This window comes from Mustela nivalis, assembly GCF_964662115.1.
Source record: "Mustela nivalis genome assembly, chromosome: 1".
NCBI lineage: Eukaryota > Metazoa > Chordata > Mammalia > Carnivora > Mustelidae > Mustela > Mustela nivalis.
Window position 1 is genome coordinate 131,675,294 of NC_139020.1, and position 20,205 is coordinate 131,695,498.

Genomic DNA, 20,205 nt, shown 5'->3' on the forward strand with positions numbered 1-20,205 from the left:
AATGGGATAATTGAGTCAGCTATGGTTATTGCAAACCCTGGTATTATTAGTACTGCTGAAAAATAAAGTTGCAAGGATTAAGAGTGAGTATTTCACGGATCATGGAATTTTATCGGGAAGGTGCTGGTGGGATGTCAAAAAAGCCCTATGAATCATTATGATGAAAAGAAAGCTGATGGAAACTAATGTCTAAAAAGGAAACTGGAACACAGTGGTTTATAAATCATCTTACCTGAGTCCATACCACCACCACTGCAATGTAAAGCACCAGCTCAAAGAGGTAATAAACAATAAAGCATTTCAAAGAAATGATAAATATGTCCAACATTAATTTCTTTCTCCAGTATTTAAGAACAATATCTAGAGTTTAGTAAACAATTTTTGAGGGTGTAGAATGGGCTTTTCTATTTGAATAAATCATTTCTTTGAGTGCACAAGGGAGAGGAATACAGACTTCATCTCCTGACCTTGCCCTATCTGTTTTAAAGTAAATTTTTATAACTATAATCACAAACACATTAGCCAGACTTTTAAGTGTAAATGGTGATTCATTAATAATTGCAGTACTGCCCAATACCCATGTTACCCACAATTTTTTCATTTCCAGTAGGAATGATGAAGCTGCTCTCAATGCTGAAGTCAAGCTTAAGTCACAGAAATGAAAATAAGCACCATTAAAACCGAAAAGCAAGCATCTTTACTCACAGTTCAGGGCTTCCAAAGAAGATAGAAAGCTGAGTTATAATTAGTGAAAGACTCTTTCACATGAGAACATAAAGAAAACACTCACTGATTTTCTTTTCTTGGGCTAAATAAATAGCCTCTGCTCTGGTCTGAAACCTTTGACTTGTTTGAAATTCTCTGTAATTCAAATAAACAATTCATATTTACTGAGCATCTATTATATATATCTTAATAATATCTTCTTAGTTTTCCATGTTCTAGCGAGGGATGAAATTGCAGAAAATATCTACCAAGGAACTGCCCAGCACTAGCTATAAATGTTCTACTGCTTCAATATAAAGGATCCTTTTAATATCTGTAGTGCTACACAATTAATTCATATTTATTAAAACTGTAATCTTTTTTTTTTTAAGATTTTATTTATATTTGACAGAGAGAAATCACAAGTAGACTAAGAGGCAGGCAGAGAGAAAGAGAGGGAAGTAGGCTCCCCGCTGAGCAGAGAGCCCGATGTTAGACTCGATCCCAGGACCCTGAGATCATGACCTGAGCCGAAGGCAGCGGCTTAACCCACTGAGCCACCCAGGCGCCCCAAAACTGTAATCTTTCTAATTTTCCTACCCACCCTATTAAGCCACTGAATAAGTACACATACAAACAGACACACATATCTGAGGAGTGATTGGCTCCCTTTTCTTCTGCTACAGTATGCTACAGAAGTTACATGGCTGAAGATGACTACCATGTTATGTTCACTATGAGGGACATTTATCTTACTTTTAGAAATGTACTTCCCCCCAAAATGGAAAGAACATGAATATCCTGCAGGTTTGTTTAGGTTTGAGGCTGGTTTCATGTGTGTATGATCTGTGTGACCCTGAACTTCTTAGAAAGCTTGGCTTACTGATCTGTTGCTGTCATCTTGAAATTCTTGCTGATTTTTTTTTTTTTTTTTAACAGGGGACATTCATTTTTATTTTGTGCTGGGCTCTGCAGATTACAGAGCCAATCCCACCTGAATCTGAATTATGACTTCACTATTTAATATGTCTAAACACAGAGTTGGGCTTAGTTTCTTCCTCTGTACAACACTCAATTAACAGGATTGGTTTGAGTATGAGACGAAATATGGTATGTGAAAATAGTAACACAGAGCCTGGCACATAAGACATATGAAATGAAATGGAGGTGAAACAGTTCTGGTCTTACTTCTGTGGATCTGAGACATACAGAAACCACCAAGTCATAATTAGATACAGCTGAAACTTAAACTTCGGTACTTACAACCCATATATCTGTGGTGCGATTTCCAGCCTGTTCAAGTGCATATAAAGCTCAATATCATGCTTCTTCAGTAGATGATCCTGGATCTGGTTGACTTTAGTAACAATAGCAATTGTTGGCCCCAAATCCTGTGGTCTAGCAAAGGGAATGGGAGTCATCAGTGTTTCTTTCCCCTAAAAAGAAAAAAGTGGAGCATGTGTTATATCAATATGAAATGAACAAATATGTGGACATCATTCTTCAATAACCAGTAACTACATTAATCATCTCATGACGAATGCTTAAATTGTGGAATCATATGCTGATTGTCATACAGATGATTGTGCTCATAAAATGAAGGCCAGAAACTGTCTTCTGAAATATTTCCTACCTTATTCCCTTGACCAGTTTCTCTGGTGACATTAAGTATTTCAAGATAATTTCTGCTAGAGGTTGTGGTAGCTGCTATTCTACTTGTCTATAGTTAGTTGGTCTAATTAGCCATGGGACCTAAATGGAATGACTCTGGTAAGATATTTCTTGTGATATAAGATCTAAACATGAAAAACAAGAAATGAAAACTGTTTTACTTTGAGCTCTCAAAACTATAAAAAAAAAGTCAGGAAATAAAGGAAAGTATTAGAAAAGAAGATATTTTCTGTCCTTTGATTAATTTAAATGGCTGAGTAGGAAGATTTTTAAGCTCTCCAGACCAAAAGTAAAGCTGAATTTAAAAACAAAACAAAACAAAACAAAACAAAACAAAACACTACATAGGCTAACTACAACTCTCCCTCCTCCCCTTCCAAATCCCACATTAAGAAAGATGTACCTGTACTGCTTGCAATGCTTTAATGTAAACTTCAACCACCATCTCAAGTCTGAGGATTTCCCCTAATATGATGTCTAAACTTTCTTTTTTTCCCCCAAGATTTTATTTTTTTTACTTATCAGAGAGAGGGGGAGGTAAGAGGGAGAGACAGAGAAGAACAAATTGGGGGAGCAGCTGCGAGAGAGAAGCAGGCTCTCTGCTGAGCAAGGAGCCCAGGGACGCCATCTCAGTACCCCAAGGTCATGACCTGAGCCGAAGACAGACACTTAACTAACTGAGATACCCAGGCGTCCCTATGTCTAACCTTTCTTATGTTGAGTCCTCAAATTCTACCTCTTTCCAGTCTTGAGATTTATAGCATCATTCTCTGATGACTGTCTGCCACTCCCTCACTCAACTGCTCTAGCTCAAATTTTTGTTTCTGCTTTGCAAATGCTGCTTTTTCATAGAGGTCTGATCCTAGTTTAATTCTCTATTGCTTGTGATTCCCTGAGTGATCTTACTCATACACAGTACTTCAACCAACACCCATTTTCCAAAGACTTCCAAATCTATATTCATGACCTAGAACCTTCCTGGGTTCCCTTTCATACATTCGTATGTTGGCAAGGAATCCTGGGTTACAAAAGGGTCTCCAATTCAGCAGACCCACTACTGAGCTTATCACCTTCTGCTCAAAAACATGTTCATCCTTTCCCCATGCCAACCTCAACCCATTCTCCAATAACAACACACACACTTTGCCAATTTTACCTCCTCAGAACCACTCAGGAGACTCTTACTATGTCTTCTCTCCTACAGCTCTACTGTTATAAACTGATTTGGGGTCCTAATCATTTCTTTCCTAACTGTTCTCACTGCTCTTAACTCAGTCTGCTTTTAAATCTAGCTTCCAAAATGCCTGGTGATTCATCTAAAACAGATATTAAATTATGCCCAGTTGCTCTCTTTAAAACTTTTCAATAGCTTCCACAGGAAAAACAAAAACAAAAGAAAAAAAATTTTTTTAAAGATTTTATTTATTTATTTGACAGAGATCACAAGTAGGCAGAGAGGCAGGCAGAGAGGCAGGTAGAGAGAGATGAGGAAGTAGGCTCCCTGCTGAGCAGAGAGCCAGATGTGGGGCTTGATCCCAGGATCCTGGGATCATGACCTGAGCTAGCAGAGGCTTTAACCCACTGAGCCACCCAGGCACCCCAACAAAAGACAAATTCTTGAGCTAGGTCTATAAGGTCTTTCATTATCTGGTTGGTCTCTACTCTTACTGTGCTTTCAGAGATCCTAGGGATGCCATTCTTTAACTTGAAATATCCCCTCCCCAGTGTTTCCATAGAGGAGCTTCCCAGTGATCTTTAAGATCTGGCTTAACTGTCAGGTCCTATTTCATCATCTTCTTCTTTACTACTACAGTACCTGTTTCTACTTCTCTGGTTCCTAAACCATGAGATCTCTAAAAGGAACATCATCTTATCATCACTGGACATTCAGGGGCATGAAATAAAGAAAGTAAAGCTCTTGCCATTGTAGTCTGGAGAGGAAGACTATACAGAAAAAAATGTAAAAATCCACATAAGATCAATGACTAATCAGGCTCATAGAAAGAAAGAGGAGAGGAGGGGCATGTGTTAGCATTAGGAAAACTTTGCTGGAAGAGGTTCCATCTATCTTTCCAGGATACAAAGTCTTAAAAAGAGACGTAGTCCTTAGTACTTGCTACAGTGTCTACACCAGCATCTTCAGGTCTGAGGAATGTAAAACCATACTGATTTTTTATGGCTCAATTAGTTTCTGCTAATTTGTATAGATAGGAGAAAAAGATACCTCTGTGTTGTGGTCATTTATTATAAAAATAGTAAAACCAGGATACCATTTTCTGGTTTTATTGTATCAAGTATTCTCTTCAAATGACAGGATGCTGTAATTTAAAAAAAATAATTAATTCTTGCTCAAATTTTTTCCTACTGGTATTAAATTAAAATAATTTGGGAGAGTTCATGCTAACTGTAAGACACCATTCACATTCAAGAGACAGTGTTTACTCTGAAGCCAACTTTCCTTTAAAAATGAACAACTCAACTTTTTGCTTATTTTAGTTATGTAGTTTTTCTTTACTGAAGAATGTTGTGTGGCTGAATACCATACTCGGTGGGATGAAGGCACTGAGCTCAGGTAGGGTTTATAACAACCATATGGGAAACAGATCACTATACCTAGTCATTTTCTAAGGGTCTTGAATAAACATACTTCTGTAGAGATACAATCCCTGGCTTTGGAGAGACCTAATCCTAAATTAGCCTTTTAAAAAGGTTTAATTTAATGAAAAATCATGTAATCCATTTCCAGGTTGAAGAGAATGAGTTGTCACTAAATCAACACCCTATGTGGTTCATTTATCAAATACTGAATGGAGACTCATGTGTAGCTTAAGAACTACAGACTTACATAAACTGTAGTTTGAAAAGATTTCCTCTGTGCTCAGAATACTTACAATAAAATTGCTTAAATTTAAGAAACTCACAAGTAAGGCTCATGATCATTTAAATGGTAAACAGCTTATCTAACGATGAAACCAAAAGAGAAAGTTTTAAAGTTAATGTAAGATATTCCTTATCTTCAGGATTTATCATCATAAAAATGCTATTTGCATTTAACAAATATTATCATATGGGATAGCTACAAGTACCAATAAAACTAGCAATCTTCCTAACCATTTATTAAGTGGTACTCAAAATGTACTCTACAGGTTAGTGCCAGTCCACAAAGTGTTATAAGGATTCAGCGAGATAATTCCACACCATTATGTAAAGCAACACACTGCTTTCTTCATGAAGAAAGTCTTATTATGGGAAGAGTGTCTGCTGACCGAGGCAGCACGCACAGTGATGGAACTGAATTGTCAGGGGAACTAGAAGAACTTAAAGAGAGTAGTATATTCATTTCTCAAACTTCTTTTAAGAAAGGTGATAGAATCAAGACATAGAATAAAAAGAGGAGGATGAAAGAGGGATTCACTACATATGCTTTATAGAAATGTATTATTCATTGATATATGCAAGTAACATAAATGCTCAGAGGTCACATCTATGTGTTTTTTCTTGACAAAATGAAGAAATATCCTTTTTTATGCTGTCTTAGCCATTTTCACGAACTTGACTCAGTGATATCAACATGAATGGGTAAAACTGAAAAGTAGTAATGCTCACATCTTTATCATTTGCTTTTGTAGATACAGTGAATCAGTTATAAAATACAAAATGACCACTGCATAAAATGATCATGTTTTTATTTAAATGTATTCAAATACTTTTTGCTCAACATTTTGGCTTTTCACATAAGTCCATGACTTCATCAAATCTCCTATCAAGAACAAATATGAAGTAATTGTTCTAAAACATGGCAGTTCATCAAATATGCTTATAAGTTTCACCTCTAATAACCCTTACTAAATGTAACATGTTGATATATTACTAAAGACTTTATCCCCTAGGTTGAAGATCAGCAAATTTTCTTTGTAAAGGCCAGATAGTAAATATTTTAGGCTTTATAGGTCATATAGTTTGTGCTGCAACTAGTTAACTTTGTAATGAACCATTACAATGAGCAAGCAGCGACAGACAATAAGGAAACAAACAGGCATGGCTATTTCCCAATAAAACTTTTTTATGAACATGGAAATTTGAATTCCATAGAATTTTCATATGCCACAAAATATTATTCTTCTTTTCATAGTTTTTCAGCCATTTAATAATGTAAAAGCCATGCTTAATTCCCAAGCTGTATAAAAACAGCTGGCAGGCCAAATTGGCCTGCAGGCAGTAGTTTGCCCTGATCTAGACCAAAGGCATAAAGCACATTAGTTATCCATTTCATTTTTTAAGAAATGGAATAAAGTGACAGAATAATATATGGTTTCTAAGCAGAATGCAATCAGTTGTACCAATATAAAATAAATTAATCATATAGAAAAAATATACCAAAAACTCTTAATGACATCCCTTGCCAGAATAATTGGCATTTTTCTAATATTGTATAATGATAATGAAAACACCATATGATCTCTAAGTTAGCATATATGTTTGTTTAAAATGTCAGTTAACTCAGCAATTCCACTCCTAGAGAAATGCCAAAAGCATTGAAAATATACGTAGACATGAAGTTTATACACAAATGTTCACAGCAACATTATTCTTAATAACCAAAAAGTGAAAAAACCCAAATGTCCATCAACTGATGTATGGATAAACAAAATGTGGTATATCCACACGGTGAAATATTATTTGGTCACGAAAAGTAGTGAAGTACTGATGCATGCTACAACAAGTATGAATACCAAAACATCATGCTTAGTGAAAGGAGTCAATCACAGAAGGCAACATATTATATGGTTCCATTTATAGGAAATGTTCCGAATAGGCATGTAATAGAAAGCAGAAGTACATTAGTAACGCCAGCGACTCTGGGAAATGGAGCAAATGCAGAGTGACAGCTAATGAGTATGAGATTTCCTTTTGGGGTGATGAAAATATTTCTCAATCAGATAATAGGGACATCTGCATAATCTTGTGAATATACTAAAAACTACTAAATTATACACTTTAAAGGTGAATGGTATGGCATATCAATTATAACACATAATAAAAATTACAGTTAAAAAGAGTAAGAGAGAGTAAATGATAAATGATGGTATTGAAGCTAAATTGTGTAAATTCAATAGTGATGTATTAGTAAAAATAAGATAGCCTATTTCATATAGAGTTTGTCTATGCATTTCAGTAACAAAATGTCTATCAACTCACACATGTAGCAACAGATCAGGCAGATAAATGTACTTGTCATTCAAAATTTGTAATAATATTTCAAGTCAGAAGCTCTATTGCACAGATAATATACATATAAAATAAAATACATATAAAATAAAATTCCCATTTATGTGAAATTTTTTATTTTACCTTTAAATACCTGCCAATATTATTAGCAATATGGCTTAGATCCCCCATTCAATCTTATTCCATAGATTTTTAAATTTGGGTTTTTTTTAATAGTAATAATGAAATGTTCCTACTTATTAAAATCATTTGTTCCCTCAAATATATTGAAAAGATCTGTACAGAAACACTTACCTTTTGACCATCATGCTCAAAAGTAGAAAACCAAGGTTCAGCAGTTTCCATAAGCTGTGAGAACATTGCACTAAAAATTAGAAAAATAATACAGTATTAACGTTAAACCCTCACTGAAATAGAGATAGTAAAAAAAATAAGAATAATAGAAAGTTTTTGTACTTACTAGGCATCATGTTCCAGAAACTCAGGGTTCAAAAGAGTTTTCATTTCCTCACTTAAAAAAAGCAATACAAATAGTCAAAATGTATAATTTTTTTAGTAGAAGGAGATGTAGAAGTTGCCTTATTCTATACTTATAAGCCAACTTTCATACAGTGTGCAAATAAAAAATCATCCCTTCTAAATAAAAAAACAATTTCATTAATAAATGAAATCTTTTCTTTCTATAAAGATCAAAAACAAATTAGGTGCCTTGTCTGTACCACAATGAACTAACTATCTAATTACTCCAAATAACCACTACAAAATGTGACAATATATTCCTTGAATGTGCCTGATCTAGAATAAATTGATTACGCCACAATCTGCCACTTGTTTTCCAAAACAAAACAAAACAAAACAAAACACTTACTTACTGGTCATATATATCCTATCAGAATATTATTTTCTTTCAATGGCTTCCATTTTAATTGTATTTTAATATCCACTGATTAGCGATAATACCTCTTTCAAATCTATTTTAGTGTTGCTTTTACCTTTCAATGGCTTGAAACTGCCAAAACAGCAGGTCCAACTTATTTAAAAGCAATTTTCAATTATCTATACTTTCCTGTGAAGCATATTGTACACACATGCTTTTAAAAAGATAAAACTGGCATGAAACCAGGATCCCAAGACTAACTTCATCCTTACCATACTTTAGAATAACTGAAGAAAGGATAATTAAGACATGGTTACTCTAGTCAAATGCACAAACTCATATTTGTATAATTAGAGAAACTCGAGAGGAACTAGAAAATACTAATCTATAATATAGTAAACAAGGGCTAATTTAACAAAGGCTCTAATTTATGGTCAGCAAAATGGATGGCTATATTTGATTCATAATTGTAGAGATAAATACATAAAATGTTATGTGTTAATTTTTTATGTTCTGCACATAGAACGGTTAACCTATGGAATACTTTTGACAAAGTTTTATCATCTCACAGTCTCTAGTCCCAAGATACTGGCTGGCTGCCTCTCTGGGCCCTCAGTTACTGCATCTAAAGTGGAAATAAATTCTAAAAATTAGCCTAAGTTAAATATAATTACTAAAGTTTCTTGCTGTAAAGAATAAATTAATGTATCTTAAAACATGACAAGTTATTTTTGTTTATTTACAAGACAGGGGTTCATGACCTGAACTCAGTGAAACCTCATGAGGAGAAAGGATCTCACAGACAAGGTTTTCATACAGCCAACAGTGAAAGAATCATTAGAGGATGGTATATATGAATATCATCAGTCATTAGCTCTTTGCCATCTTAACAAAAATTTCCTCTTCTTGATCCATTAGTTATATACCTTCCTTTGCCACAGATCTAAGATTTTCAAAGTCATTTATGATTCTAAATTTGTCCCATAGCTGAACCAGGACTACAACTATTATGTGGAGTAAACAATCAGCCACATGAAACACAACCAAATGTTTATAATTTACAAAAGTACCTTCAATATAAAAGATTCTGAGGTTAAAATGATTACAGCAAGGCTGAAAAAAAGAGAAGGAGCCCAAATAAAAACTTGCCTTGGTTGGGCAGACTCACTGGCATGAAGAAAAGCTTGGTGGTCACAGTGGAGGATAAAGACTATAGGCGCTAACAGCTCGTGCATTCCCTGAAACATATGAGCAGGAGAAATGAGAGGGGGAGGATGCTGAGGGTCCACCAGTGGACAAACTAGGCTCAGTTAAATGCTTCTTCAACTGATCCTCACCACCAACATTTCCATATTTCATTGAAATGCATAAAATGAAAAGCTACAAAATGAGATTTTATTTACTTTTAGAATTTGATTCCAATTCAACCACAGCACAAATTCTTCTTTAAAACATGGAGAGCAGCTCTCTTTTAAATGACACAACAAACAATAAATTGGCATGGTAGACAACCTTGCACCTGTCAGTTGCTTCACGATCTGTACTCATAAATATGAATTTCATTTATGCAAATTATAATCATGAGCTACAGTGTAAAGATCTGCAGTAAGAAGGGCAACTAAGAACTGTAGACCTAAGGAAATTACATCCAATGTTTTCATTATATAATGGCTCAAAATTAGGATGTCTGTAGATTTAGGAAGAGCTGAAGTCAGCTAGCTGGAAATGTTGGATAATAAAAGAAACAATCTTTAGCAGGTATAACAGCAAACAGTTTTCAAAGTATGATTTCAACATCTTTAATCTGAAAACTACCATAGTTTTTTTTTTCCCTGTCTACTTCAACTATAAGGTTACTGTTCAATTTATTTAGTGAATTCACCGATTATATATTTTTTCCTTATACTGGTGCTCACCTGTGTATTATATGAATAAGCACAGAAGCAAAAAACTACATTGGTTACTAAGTTGTCTCTAAAAAAATATTATAAAAATTCATTATTTATCCATTATTGTAGAGAATAAGACATTCCACATTAGTAATCTGCCTTGTTAACTACAAGAATTTTTACCCCTTAAGCATCAGAAAATGTGTTTTAGCAAGTTAAAAATAGATTATAATCTTTTCTGCCTCTTAAAGTAAGTAAATTATATTTTCCTTTTGCTTAATAACTATGGATGATTTTTAATTTAAAAAAAAAATACAAAACACCACCTTAATAAGAAATTTAAAAAAATATGAAAGCAAAGACAAGACAGAGTTTCATGGGTGGAAGTAGTGACTTCCCATGATGGAAGGGCAGACACACAACTTTCTGTACATTCTAGAAGTACCATGCCATTCTTAAAAGCTAGTGATCATCACAAAATAATATCAAAGTAAACTCCATCAGAGTTCATTTGTAAGTTACCACTAGACTTGAATTAGGACTCACTGACATTTGTATAAAATAATTTGTGACACACCGACAGCTTTCTGGTGATTAAGACAAATTACCGTACACCACTTCAATCTTTTTAAGTAACCAATTCCTTATTAAACAAACTTTGAGAGGACTATTTGACTATCCCTTAGAGGAACACGGTAGAGACACAGAAAAAATGGAACTAAGTGCTAAGTATGCTTTAAAATCATCATGAGGTATTTATTCTACTGGAATAATCTCTAATTATTCCACAAACCAAGTGCCGTAATTTGATGATCAAAGTAATAGCAAACTGCTGTAAGAATTACTATAGATACAGAAAAGAAAAAAAAAAAAGACAAGGAGAAAGAAAGGAAGAAATGGGAGGGAGAAGGAAGGAAGGACAGGCTGATCAAAAGAAAGAAATATTAAAAACTAAATTAAAAATTAGATATCTTTGTGGTAATCTTTTTGCCTTTTTCTATGACTTCCTCAGGATAAAGTCCCTAGAAGGAGAATTTCTGGGTCAATGAGTAAAGAAGCTGGTTCAAGTTTCTTATGTATACAATTAGGCTGCCCTTCAGAAAGGATTCCCTCACTTTAGGGCATAAAAATTGCCACTTCACACATCTTAACTTATACTGTTATGTTTTATTTATGTTTTTTGAAATCCTATAAAACTTCATAATCAAACAGTTATTTTACTGTTTGACTGACAGTAAATGCTAGTGAGACTGACAAAAAATTTTATTGGTCATTATCATTTAATGAATTGCCCATTTTCTCCTAATGAAGAGTTCCCTTTTTCCTGATAATTTGTTACAGTTCTTCACCAATTCAGGATATTAACCTGTAGTCATTTTTGTTATACCATCCCACGTTTATCATTGTTTTTTAATTGTGAGATCCTATGTCATCATGAAGCTCCATACTTCAAAACTATCAGATCAATACATCATCCTTCATGGCTTCCTATTTTCATGCCTGAAAATGACTTCCTTATATGGAGATTAGGTGAGTACATAGTTTTCTTTATTATAGCTAATTCTTAACTGATCTGGCTTTTAGTTTTGTCCTGAAGAATAAACTTGTATTTCTCTCTGCACAAGAGTTCAACTAATTATTGAGTAATCCATCTTCTCCTAAGAGTTTTGAGATGTTGTCTTTACCATATACTTACTGAATAGTTGGTGCTCATTTTTTCTCGGCTTTTATTGGTATTCCATTGGTTTGTACATTCTTTTTAAAATTATTTTTATTATTTTAAAATTATTAAAATTATTTTAATTATTTTTTTATTATGTTATGTTAGTCACCATACAACACATCATTAGTTTTTGATGTAGTTTTCCAAGATTCATTGCTTACATATAACACCTGGGGCTCCATGCAATACGTGGTTTGTACATTCTTAACAAGAACTTCACTACTTTAATGACTTCAACTGTAAAATATTCTATTCTTCCATATTTTCTATTCTTTTTCTCAAAATTATCTTGCCTGTCCTAATTTAATTAGAAGGTAAACTTTAGTGTCATTTAAATAAAAGGCTAATCAAAATACTGCAATTTTATTGGCACTGCATTAAAATTAACTTGAAGAAAATAGATAGTTTAAAGAATAACAGATTTTCCAACCCAAGAGTTTGTAAACTGCTAAGTTTTTACTAGGTTTTTGCTGTTGATGTGGCGGTGATCTCATTTGGTCTTTTCCCCCTCTATGTAATTTTCTAACTAATGGCTGCTTTAATAAGAATCAGTTCTTGCCTAAATGCATCTTCCCACCCTCTTTAAGTTTTCTCTTCCCTCTAGTTTCTGCAATACTCTCTCCAGATTCTCATTTGCTCCTGCATTACTCATCTTCAACTTCCTATGTCAAAAATTATTAACTACCTATGACAATGCTGAGAACACAAAAGTGAATGAAGTGAGCAAGTTTCTTACCATTATGGAGCTTTCGGTCTAGAGAGCAAGACACACAATGAAATGAGCACAGAAGTGACTAGAAACTATGATAAGTTTTTAGAATTAGAAACTGTGATATGTTTTTATTTGTAGATTAAAAAAAAAATCCAGTTCCTACTACAGGTTCAGCACATAGAAGGTACTCACTCCATGGTGACTGATTAAACATCTACCTCTCCATATAGCAATGTACTGGTAAATGTTGAACTACAATATGAAAAATGAAATAGAATAACATTAAATCATATTTCAAATCAATAAATAAGGGTGCTCTTTGTATAATGAAAATTAAGAGTCCCCTGAATATCATTAAGACAACCTTTTTTTACAAATTCACTGTTGACTTCCAACTAAACTGGAGACATTTCCTCAATTAGACTTGGAAGAGATTGTTAGTTTGACTCTGAATTCTAGACTAGCAAAACCTGATTAATAATTACAAATGGCAAGTGTATGAACATCTTTATAGGAAAAGAGAACCATTTAGAAAGAATGATCAGAAATTCAATATGCTGTAAATTCGACAAAGCAAAATAAAACATAATAGATTGCCAGTATACTTATTGGTTCCCAAAATGTATATTTTGCTTGCATCTACACCATCAGCATTTCTGCTTGCTTAAAGCCTTTATCCCTGCTGGATCGTTAGTAGTCACTGCACTCCAAACTCATGCCAGTTGAAAATAAAGGTAACGAAGTTTTCTTCATCAACAGCCTGTAGGCTCACAAAATTGAACCTGTTCTTTTATCTGCCTGTGTTCATTTAGCCCACCAAGCAGTCTTTATTAAAGCTGAGGCATCAGGCAGTCAAAGTTCATTAATACCATTTATATAATCTCTGCAGTTTCAATTAACTCAGCAAGACATTCTACTACATGATAACAGTCTCATTAATTCAATAAAATCCCATAACTATTAACAATATGGTCGATGTTAAACGGGGTGTCACCTAGTACAAAATAATAGCTTTAACAGCTTGTGATGAAACTCAAGGTTTTTTTTTCTTAAATTTGATCTGGCTAAATATTCAGTCCTTCTTTAGCAAGGTATTATTTCTATGTAAAGAATCTATAGGATTTTAAACATGTACAGGGAGTAATTAAGTCTTATTAAGGGACTCCCAAGAGTATCTTAATGATACGTTCTTATTCAGTAATTGACTTTGTCTAAATTATCAAGAATCTGACCTTCCCTATTCCTGCCTAGTCTTCCTTACAAATGCAGAGGCCCACACACATCACTTATGTTTGAGTGCAGTTATTATGTTTTTATTCCTTGTCTGTGGAATTTGTTTCCATTATTATAACACTTCCTTAATTGACTTTTTTCTTTCTCTAAAGAAGAATGTGTAACTTGGGATAATTTTATTCTGACTTGGTTTGCTATCACTAAATCTTTTACTGTGAGGTATTTTCAAATATTGGAAAGAAGAAAGGACACAACGAAGAGATAAGCTTGATGACAGAAGCCAACACAATGAGGAGAGAACAGAAAAACAGAAAGGAGTCTGAACTACTGGAATAACTAATGCTGCAGAACCATTTTGCCCCTAGACTTCTTGCAAAGTGTGTTAACAGCATCCTTTGAGTTCAAGTCATTCTGAATGGGATTTTCTGTTATTTGCTTCCAAAAGTCCTACACTGATATTTACTTTCTCCCAGTCTTCTTTTTGGTTTCTTTGTTTTGGGTCTTTGAACTTTTTATCTGACTTCTGGAGAGTCTATCTGGCTTGGAAAGGTCTTTCCAATCCTGCGATTATAAACAATTCCCCAACATTTTTTACAATATTTCATTTAAAAATTTCAGTTTTCATATTTATATCTTTATGTCACCTGGAATTTATTCTTCAATAAATGTATAATTTAATCTTTTTTCTAGATGGAAAATCAAACATGGCAAGTCAATATCCTTTTCTCCCATTAAAGGAAAATATCCTATCTTATCATATTAAGAATTCATATACAACTGGACCTGTTCTTAGTTTGTTCCACTGATCCATGTTGATTCCCATACTAATGTCATATTAGCTTGATCACAGAATGTTTACAAAGTTTTCATACCTCCCTTTGCCATTCTCCCCTTGCCTTACATTCTGTAGCAACTCTAAAATATTTAATAATGATAATAATAGTAAATCCACCATAAATACCAATAAGAACACTTAATGATCACTATGTGTTTTTAACTCTACAAAACCAATATTATTATTGTCCTCCTCTTACTGACAGTAAAACTAAGATTTAGAAAATTTAAGTAAGTAAATTGTCCAGGATTATGTAGCTAGCAAATGCTTGAGCTGAGATTTAAATAACAGATTTAAGCCCAGACCCAGTGCTCTTAACCCCTAAGCTGTATTATCTCCATTAAAATTATGGTAAAGCTTTTTGGCACTAAATTTAAGATGACTATGTCCAGTTTTTAAAAAATGCATCTCTCTCTGATTATCACTGGAATGATAATACATTTACATATTAATTTGGGAAGAAGTAATATTTCATGCCTTCCCATCTACAAACATACAACCACTCTCCTGTTTATTCAACTCTTGCTTTATGTCCTTCAATAACATTTATGGTTTTCTTCACATATCTTTTGCATCTATATTGTTATATTTATTTCAAGGCATTTTAAAGTTTTGGTCGTCATTATGAATGGGATATATTTTTTCCATCTTCCATTCTAAAAGTGATAATCACCATGTAATTAACATGAAAGCATATTACTAGTATTAAAACGTAAGATAAACTTAGTTCCCTTCGGTATTCTATGTATATAAAAACAAATACATTATTTAGGACAACTGGAATATGACTTTGCTTATTATCTTTATTTTCTTAAATTTTATTTAAATTCAATTAATTAGTGTGGCTCACTGGGTGGCTCACTGGGTTAAGCCTCTGCCTTCAGCTCAGGTCGTGATCTCAGGATCCTGGGATCGAGCCCCACATCGGGCTCTTTGCTCAGCAGGGAGCCTGCTTCCCTCTCTCTCTCTGCCTGTCTCTCTGCCTACTTGTGATCTCTCTCTGTCAAATAAATAAATAAAATCTTAAAAAAATAAATAAATTCAATTAATTAACATATGGTGTATTATTAGTTTCAGAGGTAGAGCTCAGTGATTCATCAGTACTTTATTATCTTTAAACTGATCAAGTATATTTCAAACTAAATACATTACTCTAGGGGTGCCTGGGTGGCTCAGTCAGAAGACTGAGTGTGACTCCAGATTCCAGGTTTGTGAGGTGGATCCCCATGCTGAGTGTAAGATTACTTAAATAAACTTAAAAAAAAAAAGAGAAAAAAATATATATACACATACACATTGCTCTAGCCAAACAGGTGTTTTCTGTTATATTACATTGAAGTTAGAAAGTGATCAGTTGGACATACATTGAAAACTTTTGTTAGAGAATTTATTAATTTGATTTAAATTCCCACTTACTATACATTTTTTTATAGCAAATCTCTAGAATTTATTCATCTTGCATAACTAAAACTTCATATTCATTTAATGGCAAGTCTCCATATCCCTCTCCCCATAGGCTCTACCATTTCTTCTAGTTTATACATTTTGTTTGTGTTCTATTGTTTTTAGTAGTTTCTTATGATTTTAAAAAAATTTTTAGATTTATTAACATATAATGTATTTTTAGCCCCAGGGGTCCAGGTTCGTGAATCGCCAGGTTTACACACATCACAGCACTCACCGTAGCACATACCCTCCCCAGTGACATAGATCAATGGAACAGAATAGAGAGCCCAGAAATAGACCCTCAAATCTATGGTCAACTAATCTTCGACAAAGCAGGAAAGAATGTCCAATGGAAAAAAGACAGCCACTTACTATACATTTTGATAAATACATAAAATATCCAACTTTTCTCCCTCTCCGACTCCCATTTGTGTTCCCTCTCTCGCTGTGTCTCAGTCAAATAAATAAGTAAAACCTTTAAAAAGAAATCCAACTTTTGTATTTCTATTGGAATACCATAAGCTTAAGTAGAAACCTAGATACTTCTTTATATATTAAATAATGTACATTTCAATGAAAGCAAAACATAATCCAACAATCTTAATCTTCTTTCCTTTAGTAATGGGATAAATATCTGGATACCAAAGAATATCATAAATTTCAAAAAATTTGGAGGAACTTTCCAAAGTTATATTACCAGTAAATCTTAAAAGAGTAGAAGGACATTGATTATTTTTTACACAGCATGTCACATATTTATAAATGCTGTATTTAGAAACAATATTTATATATACAACTCTGAAAAGTTTTATTACTAGATTGGCTTCAAAGATGCTGTTTATAAACAAACTCCCAAAAGTTGAAAGAAAAGATTGAACGCCTTATAGAAGACAATTTGGTGGAATGTCTTATAATAAGGAAGAAGCATATGTGCTTCAATGAGCTTACTTTTCTCACCATGCAGCTGACAAGCAGCTCTTTGATTGCTTTACTATTATGATACAACTTTGGATACAATAAAGGCTACATTATTGCTCTATCATTTGTCAAGCTGTATAGAAAATTTTGAGTCAATGGATGCCACCTGTACGATATTTTCATTACCTGTTTATAAAGCAACTGCTCGTTTTCTCTAGCATAACAGAAAAGAACATCTGTAAGAATTTTTCTCACATTTTCTTGTTGGAAAAACTGCATTTCAGGAAACCTGAAGAAAGAAAACACAGGATTAAAACTGACTAGCAGAATTCTAAGAATTACCTTCAAACTCTCATGTTTAAGAGGTATCAAAGGCTACTTTTAGGTGTTAGTACAAGTGTGTATTTACCATGCAACTAGCTTATGCCACTGGTGGGACTGATAAGGTAAGAGAAAAAGGGTGAGAAAAGGGAAATTATTCTATCACAGATGGAAACTGTACCTTTCAACACCTAAATATTTCAAATGTCTCCATGTATTTAAAGTCCTCACACAGTGGATATGACAGTTCTTAAGCAAAATGAATCACAGCCTATATATTTGGGGTGCAGGATAACTTTGTTTTAGCCCATTTAGTTTTTAGGACTAGAATGTAATTTTGGATGTACCAGCTTTTTGAAGAAATCATTATATTTTTTTAATGCCAGTATTAGGATTTAAATTATTATACATGACCATGCTGTTAGTTTGTCTGATTAAAATGCTGACTTCAAATGGAACAAGTTAGTCAGTATTGCTTAAACGCTCTCCAGATCAAAAATTCTACCAGGCGCTTTGAGGTAATATGAAATAGAAAAAGGGCACAGTATCCACTTGAAAGGAGATTACATAGTTGCTGTTGGTTTTTTAGTTCAGTTTTTGTCTTTTTTTTAAAGATTTCATTTATTTATTTGACAGAGAGAGAGAGCCAGAGAGCATGGGGTGGGGAGCGCAGGGAAAATGGCAGAGGGAGAGGGAGATGGAGGCTTCCCGCTGAGTGGGGAGCCCCATAAGGGGCTTGATCCCTGGACCCTGAGATCATGTCTGGAGCTGAAGGCAGAGACACTTAACTGACTGAGCCACTCAGGTGGCCCTACATAGTTGTTCCTAATGAAAGAATATACAATTCTAACAATCCAAAGAACAAATACATAGCAATTTAATACAAAATGAGTACATAAGGGAAAAAGGAATGTCACTTAGAAGTTAACAGTCATAAATAGGTTCAATCACAAAGGGTTTAAAAAAGAATTTTTATGAGAGGAGAAAGAGGAAGATGGCATATCAGTGGTAAAGATAACCAAATCAGAAAGAGAGATGAAGGCACAGAAGGCAATGAGTACTCCAAGGGTATGGCACAGTACGGCGATCAGTACTGAGAAACAGAAGTCCTTCCATGAAGTACTGCCAGTCCAAAGCAGGATGATGAGATAGGAGAAAAGGTGGGGCAGGTCAGATTGTAAGGGCTAACTGCCTTGTTCTGGAGACTTCAGCTGTTTTATGCTTCATTCTGATCCTTTTCTTGCTCCCTGTGAGAGTTAATGACTTTCTTCCCAGTCTAATCTGGGTTCCTGGGTTAACTATGCTAATGGTTTTTGAAGCATCTCATTTCTGGTCCTAATTTTTATAATAGATTGAAGCCTATTTTATCTTCACCTGTTCATGTGACTTTCGCTTGAAATTCCCTTGGATGTGCAATTGTCCCCAAACACATATATTTGATTTTATCTCTAGCAAAGGAGACCTCTTTCTTGGATTGCCAGTAATAAACAACCCATGGATTTGAGTGAGATGACCTCATATTTCTCCATGAATCTTAATTTGATGACCCCTCCAGATAGTTTCTACTCAGGCAAGGGAGTGTGAGTAGGCATAAATGACCTTAGCTCCCAAAGAAGAGAAAAATTAACCTGAAAGTAGATTCAAAGCAAGAATATTATATCATAGAAGCCAAAGGTGTTCCAGAAAGATGTCAAATGCACTGAACCAGGGAAGAAACAAAACCACTTTTTAAATGACTTCTTTGGGACAAAAGAAAGTTGATAAAGCCCTTACAAGTCAAATATCCTAAACTAAAGTAATCGGGATGAGAGACAGGTAAGCAGTTAAATTGCTAAAGAGAAACTTCTTAAGAAAATGTAGTTACTAAGGTAAAAACAGATTAAGCCTTCAGAGAATGGAAATTGTTTCTCCTTCCTCCTCCTTAGATGACTTAAATCTAGCCTTATCTTTTTTCTTTTTCTTAAACTGAGGTATAATTGACATACATTATATTAATTTCAGGTGTAAAACACATGATATGATATTTGTATACACTGCGAAATGATCATCACAATAAGTCTAGATACCATCCTCGCCATGTCTTTAAGTAGGATTCTTGCCCCATAATTTAGATCACATGGCTTAAATGATTTTGCACATCCCCTCCATTAACTATTCTTTGAAAATTTTCCATGCACACCAGCACAACCAAATTTTGCGTAGCTGATGCAATCTGAACTGATTATGCAAGAAAGTACTAAAAACTGCAACATCCACTTTGTAACAAATACCCATGAACTATATAGTAAGAGTTTAATACCTAACTACTAAAAATGTAAATTATATTACATACCAATTCATAGTTTCATTTAAATGCATACTAACCACTTGCAAGATTAAAAACAAGAGAGCTACAAGAATTAAATTGCAGGTAGATAATTTAAATTACCCACTTTTAGCAAATACCCAATCAACTAAAAATGTGTATTAGGCAGACATAGCATATCTACGCAACAGCACACTATCTACAACACTACTCTACAACCCTAAAGTGCCAATTTATGAAGTTTCATGATATCCTCTTTTTTAGAAAAGTATGACTTGCTCTCTAAATTCTGATGGTTTCACAGCATCAAATAAAGTAAGGCAGAAAGACACAGAAAAGTT

At 33.9% G+C, this 20,205-nt stretch overlaps 1 protein-coding gene across 15 annotated transcripts in view; it reads right to left on the reverse strand.

Annotated features, from left to right (window-relative positions):
- The window catches only part of TBC1D5 (TBC1 domain family member 5), a 546,098-nt gene that overhangs the window by 201,895 nt on the left and 323,998 nt on the right, over positions 1-20,205 (reverse strand). For all 15 annotated transcript variants that reach the window (XM_082684967.1, XM_082684972.1, XM_082684966.1 and 12 more), the window contains 5 exons: positions 17,425-17,527; positions 9,632-9,720; positions 8,066-8,116; positions 7,900-7,969; positions 1,969-2,141 (listed from right to left, as the gene is read on the reverse strand). In XM_082684967.1, coding sequence (XP_082541093.1) covers positions 1,969-2,141; positions 7,900-7,969; positions 8,066-8,116; positions 9,632-9,720; positions 17,425-17,527 — 486 coding nt within the window. The remainder of the gene's footprint in view (positions 1-1,968; positions 2,142-7,899; positions 7,970-8,065; positions 8,117-9,631; positions 9,721-17,424; positions 17,528-20,205) is intronic.